Source organism: Ictidomys tridecemlineatus, chromosome 4 (genome assembly GCF_052094955.1).
Source record: "Ictidomys tridecemlineatus isolate mIctTri1 chromosome 4, mIctTri1.hap1, whole genome shotgun sequence".
NCBI classification, from domain to species: Eukaryota; Metazoa; Chordata; class Mammalia; order Rodentia; family Sciuridae; genus Ictidomys; species Ictidomys tridecemlineatus.
Window position 1 is genome coordinate 53,972,933 of NC_135480.1, and position 6,575 is coordinate 53,979,507.

The 6,575-nt window shown below is 37.8% G+C and overlaps 1 protein-coding gene across 1 annotated transcript; it reads left to right on the forward strand.

The window, feature by feature from the left end:
- The first annotated feature begins 285 nt into the window (after positions 1-285).
- LOC144376780 (olfactory receptor 10A3-like) lies at positions 286-1,230 on the forward strand. Its single transcript, XM_078045057.1, has one exon. It carries the CDS (start codon positions 286-288, stop codon positions 1,228-1,230), a length of 945 nt encoding a protein of 314 aa, XP_077901183.1.
- Positions 1,231-6,575: the final 5,345 nt, after the last annotated feature.

The following is a 6,575-nucleotide window of genomic DNA, read 5'->3' on the forward strand; positions in this document are numbered from 1 at the left end:
TACATAGTGAATAAGTTGCAATAGAACTTGATAGCACTTTGCACTTTTAAGTCCAAATTTCTAAATAAGAATTCTTCAGGTTTCCTTTTATATTAGAAATAGTCACTAATGTTAGTATTTTGCCTTTCTCTAAATGTTTCAACCTCAGTTTTTTGGAAGATGTTTCCTCGTTTCATCCTCTGCTAGAATTTCTATGCAGAATTCAGGCTGCTATTCTCAGCCTTTGGACTGTGACTTTATTCTTTGATTATGTCTGCAGAAACAATATAGGGCTTCTGTACTGCAATGAAAAGACAAAATCAAAGCTCTGTGGTTGAATTCATCCTCTTGGACTTCTCTGACTTTCCTGAACTTCAAGAGGAGATCTTTGGGGTTTTCTTGGTTATTTATCTGATGACCCTGATGGGAAATGCCATCATCATAGCCACCATCTTGCTGGACCAGACCCTCCACATCCCCATGTACCTGTTCCTGCAGAACTTATCTGTGGTGGAAGTGAGTTTCAGTGCAGCCATCATGCCTGAAATGCTGGTGGTCCTGACCACTGAGAAAACTACAATTTCTTTTGTGGGCTGTTTTGCACAGATGTATTTCATTCTTCTTTTTGTTGTGAATGAATGTTTTCTCCTAGGGGCAATGGCTTATGACCGATTTGCTGCCATCTGCTGTCCTCTGACCTACCCCATGATTATGAACAAGAGGGTGTTTGTGAAATTAGTCATGTTCTCATGGGTCTCAGGGATCATGGTGGCTACTCTGCAGACCTCATGGGTATTCAGTTTTCCCTTTTGTGGACCCAATGAAATTAGTCATATATCTTGTGAAACCCCAGCAGTGCTGGAACTGGTTTGTGCAGATATCTCCTTGTATGAAATCTATGCCTTCATAGGCACCATTTTGATTATATTGCTTCCTTTCTTGTTGATACTCTTGTCTTATCTTAGAATTCTCTTTGCCATCCTGAAGATGCCATCAACAACTGGGAGGCAAAAGGCCTTTTCCACCTGTGCCTCTCATGTCACATCAGTCACCCTCTTCTATGGCACAGCCAGTATGACTTATTTACAGCCCAAATCTAGCTACTCACCAGTAACCAAGAAACTGATGTCTTTGGCTTACACATTGCTCACACCCCTGCTGAATCCCCTTATCTACAGCCTGCGAAACCATGAGATGAAAAAGGCTTTGGTGAAATTATGGCGGAGAGCAGTGGTTTTACACACAGTCTGACTTGTTAAGAAGCTATATATTTGCTTATTACTCAACAGAACTCTGTTTGAATTTAATAAGTGATGAAAACAGATTCCATTTCTTGATATTAATGAGTTTGCATTGTTGTATTCCTTGAGTTTGAAATGTATCAGGAGATTCTTCTCTTTTAATACTGTGGTGTTATCATCTGTTTTGAAGAGATACTAAGTTCCTTAGCACATGATCCAATAGTCTAGGCATGCATTTCCCTATTATGGGCATTCACATAATTATCAGACTATTGTGATTAAGATTATGTTTCATTAAATATCTACTTCAATAGGTTTCTATGTATTGATGCTTTTATTTTGATATGATCATTTCCTCAAAGGTCATTCTCTTAGAATGAATGATATTTACACATAAACATGTATGTGTGTGTGTGTGTGTGTGTGTGTGTGTGTGTGTGTGTGTGTGCTGGTTGAGATCCAACTGGAAGCCTTGCATATGCTAAGCATGTGCACAACCACTGTGTTCCACACCCTTCCCTTGTTTATATATTTTAATTGTTATTTTAGAGTTACTTCTTTAAATGCTTTTAACTAATTCTGACTAACCTGAAAGCTCACTGAAATTCACTAACAGCTGTAACCTCAAGAGACCAACAAATAGTGGGTGTGATTTTTTTTTCTGGAGAGAAAAGTCTTTTCAACGAGTCAGTAAGAAAATGAATTATTGTTTCAGGATGAAATGAGTTCTACTTCATGGGCTCATACTGGGATCATCCAAAACTGTATTTCTCTTGGTATTTATATATTTATGCAACAATGCATATATTTTCTGGACCTCTCATGTGGCAATATTAAGTATTGTTTTCACTTGGAGCCACTACATTAGAGACTTTTTTCATATCTTCCTTTGTAGGTCAAAATGCCCTCAAATTGTTTATAAACAATTTTGTTTTGTTTTGTTTTGTTTTTTAGTTGTGATAGAACTTTATTTTATTTATTTATATGTGATGCTGAGAACTGAACCTAGTGCCTCACACATGTCAGGCTACTATTGGGTCACAGCCCCAGCTCCAGCTAGTGGTTTTTTATTAATTATATTGGGAAAATAATATAATCCATGAGTTATGCCTATTTTCTAGAATCCTTGCATTTCCTGACTTACAGTGTGAACTTTTCAGAGTGAATAATCTCACAGGTGCAAAATCTGGAACATTTCATACTTTGTAGTAATGTTCTCTCTCTCTCTTTCTATATATATAGATAGATATAGATATAGATATAGATATAGATATAGATATATAGGTATATATCTAGATATAAAAAGCAGGCATTGAACCCAGGGGCACTTAATCACTGAGCACCAGCCACAGCACCATCCCTGCTTTATATTTTATTTATAGACAGGCATTGCTGAGTTGCTCAGAGGCTTTCTAATTTGCTGAGGAGGGCTTTGAAATTGTGCTCCTCCGGTCTCAGCCTCCCAAGCCACTAGGATTACAGGCATGTGTCATTGCACCTTGCTAGTACTTTTTATTTTGTTTGTAGTTTATTGTGCATCACAGCTGTGAAGGAAAAGAAAACATAACTTGAGCATAACAATCATATCAAATGGGGAAAGTAGTGAGACTATATTCCAATTAAGTTTCAACATATTGATTTAGTATTGAATATTCAATGTTATTCAAATTATCATGGCTACTAAAGTATAATTTGAATAAAATTGGTAGTGTGATATTAATTAAGATTAGGCATACAGATTCTGCCTCATGTAGGGTTTCTTATAATTTGCACTTGTTATTTGGGGATAAGCTATTCATACTTCTACTCATGAAATATCTATACTGTTCTTTTGGTTTATGATAGTTAACCTAGACTAAATTATTATTTTCCCCTCATTCCTTTTTTATTTATTCAGCAAATATTTATTTTGTAGCAGTGGTAGGGTAAATACTGTTTCAAGTACTGAGGATATAATGGAGCTCATTTCTCTACAGAATTGGTTCACCTGAGGTTTGATCCAACATTCCAAGACAGCTGGTGTGAAAAGTCAGAATGAAGTAGAGAAAAAGGGAGTAAATAAGAAAATGTCTTTTGAGGGATATTAAAAAGTATAGAGGCAAAGCCGCAATGAAAGAACAGAATATAAAAGAGAGGGAAAAACAAGGAGAGGGTTTCAGGGTGGGATAGGATTTTGTCTATCATTCTGTTTCAGTATGTATTTTTCCTATTTCCTTAGAACAGACTGTGTCTAAGTTGCAGCTCACGCAGGAAGCAGCAGTACCTGGCAAGACCCCCACCCTGTGTGCATGGAGCCTGGGCATGAGTCCTGGAAGTAGGGATGTGAGAGACCCTGGTACTCATCTGTCCATTTTAATATGAGGCTTAGGGAGAGAGAAAAGGACACAGGAAGGTCCCTGTGTCTCTTCACCTATCCTCACCCCAGCCCCCAGGGAGACCCATTCTCTACTCAGCCTTATAAACTTTCTAGGACTGGAGGAGTGATGGACAGGAAAAGAAACAGAAAGAAAACAGAAAGACCCAAACAAGCAGAGATTATGGGGAGGATGTGTTATTTGCTTGGGTATCCCAGAAGTACATTCTCTTCAACCCTATTTCTCTCTTGATCTTTTTCTCCCACTTTCTATGTCATATTCACTGTGGGATGGCACAGCAGGAAGGCCCTAGCAAAATAAGGACTCCTTGACCTTGAACTTTCATCCTCCAGAAACGTAACAAGTGTCTGTTCTTTATGAATTACCCATGTCAGGGATTCTGTTAGAGAAGCACAAAATGGACTAAGACACCAAGAAAGAAGTGACTCTCTTCTTAAGGCAAATTAAACTTTGCTCTTTTGTTGGGAATTGCAACTGTCATCTGTTAAATTTGAATGACCAGGCAAGTCCTCTTCTCCATCTCCTTGGGATCATTCTTAGTTCATGAAAATTTTCAAGCCTTACTTATACTTAAGAATGCCTCTCCTAGGGAGTGTGACATTCAAGTGGCTTCTCTTAGGGAAAAAGAACAAATGGATAGGTAGAAATGATAACTAGGAAAGTTGTTTTCATTCTTCCATGGTTAGTTAAAAAAAAAAAGCCCCTCCTCATCCTATTGATCCTTTGAGCAAGGCTCCATCTGCATTAGTAAGAATAAGCTGGGATATGCTGCTATGACAAACAGCCCCAAATTGAGCACAGAAATGCCCCAAATCTTTCTTCATTTAGGCAAGGTCTTCTACAGACTAAAGTGACTCCTTAGAGCAACTGTCCTTGATGCAGGGACCCAGAAATGCAAACTACTCTAATGTAACGTGCCCACCTTCTTCTCAAAGCCAGGCTTCTTCTTCCTCTTGCTACAGAAGAAGCATTAACAACTTCTAAATCCAAGGGGCTAAGAAATGTTTTTCCTGTGTGCCAGGAGCAAGAAAAGAACAGAAAATAGATTAGAGTTTTACCAACAGCCTTAAATGCACATCCATTGTCTGCTGCCCTTGCTTTCTACTTCTACCTTAACTTTGCTTTGGATTCCACCAGTTGCCCTTCAGAGTGTGCTCACTCTCCCAGTGACTGATGGTGAACCTGGGAAACCTGGCTTTTCTTCTGGGATCACAGGAACTCAGTCACCTACAGGATCCTCTTCCTGGAGAATGCTTTAATGTTTTACTTTGTTTTTTTTTCTTTTCCTTTTCTTTCTTTTATTCTTTTCTTTTTAAAAAAATTATTTAAAAATTTTAATGGCCAGGCATGGTAATTGACAAGTTAGTGGGCTCTTCTAAAGAAAACTATGGGATCCCTGGTAAATTCTACCAAAACTTTAAATAGACACAACTCCTTTTCAAACTCTACCAAGAAGTAGAAGAGGAAGGAACAATTCCCAACTTACTTTACAGGACCAATATTACCCTGATACCAAAGCCAAACAAAGACATCACAGGGGAAAACTAAGACTAATACCCTTTATGAGTATTAAATACAGAAATCTTTTTTAAAAAAACCTAACAACTGGGGCTGCGATTGTGGCTCAGCGGTATAGTACTAGCCTAGCATGTGTGAGGCCCTTAGGTTCGATCCTCAGCATCACAAAAAAATAATGAAATAAAGGTATTGTGTTCATCTACAACTAAAAAATAAATATTTAAAAATAAAAACTTAACAACCTAAATTCAGCAGCTTGTTAAAAATATTATGTATCATTGCCACTTGGATTTATCCAAGAAATGCAAAAATGATTCAACATTTAAAAGTAGAGTATAGCTGGGCATGGTGGCACATGTCTATAATTCCAGCAACTCTGGAGGCTGAGACAGGAAGACCATAATTTTGAGGCCAGGCTCAGCAACTTAGTCAGGTCCTCAGCAACTTAGTGAGACCCTGAGTCTCAATTAAAAATAAATAGGACTGGGGGCAAATCTCAGTGATAAATCATCCCCTGGTTAAATCCCTAGTACACTCCCCCCCCAACAAAATGTTTTATAGGTGATAGTCTGAGACATCATTACCAAACTGGAAACTGGGGAGATGGCCAAGACTGACTCCAGCATCATGCAGGATCACCTTGGTGGTGCAATGAATGCAAGATACATGTCAGACCGTGTCTCATCAGATCATTGTAAGAATCGACACTATTGGTAATTACACTTGTGATTGGGAAAAAACTACTCCAGACCTTAAAAAGCAGGCTGGGGTGAAAGAGTTTGAAAACAGAAATGATAGTTGCCACACAAAGGAATTGATGTTTGCTAATATTTTACACTGAAATTTGGAATACCCTTTTCCTAAGCTAAACATGGTTTCCTGCAGATAACTACTATGTGTTTAAAGGTTTTATATTATAATGCCCATTCTTATCACATACTATGTAGTTAGTTTATAGAGTAATTTACCCCCAGTTTCTTGAACATAGTGTATATCTTTGTGTCTTGGACCTGGTCAGTCAAGCTATTAATTATTGAACACTAAAACTAGGAGAAAATGTCAATTTGTAGTACACCACATTAACAGTGGAAGAAAAATATCATACATGATCATTTGGTGCAGAAAACGCATTTGACAAATCTGATACCTTTCCATAGTTAAAAAAGACACACACAGAGATAAAAGGTAATTCCCTCAACCTTATGAAGGGCATTAATAAAAAATCTTATATTTATTAAAAGTTTCAGCCACAGAAATTAGGCAAGAAAAATATTTAATATCCAGGTGAGAAAGAAAGAAGAAATCACTTGCAGGTGGAAAGATCTTGCATATAGAAAACCCTAAGATAGTCATGGCAGTTAACTCCTGTAACTTGGGAGGCTATGGAGGAGGCTGAGACAGGGGACCACAAGTTGGAGGCCAGCCTGGCCAATTTAGTGAGAGCACATCTGAAAATAAAAAA

Coding starts and splice junctions, on each gene's coding strand:
- LOC144376780 (XM_078045057.1), top strand. CDS start 286: ATGAAAAGACAAAATCAAAGCTCTGTGGTTGAATTCATCCTCTTGGAC.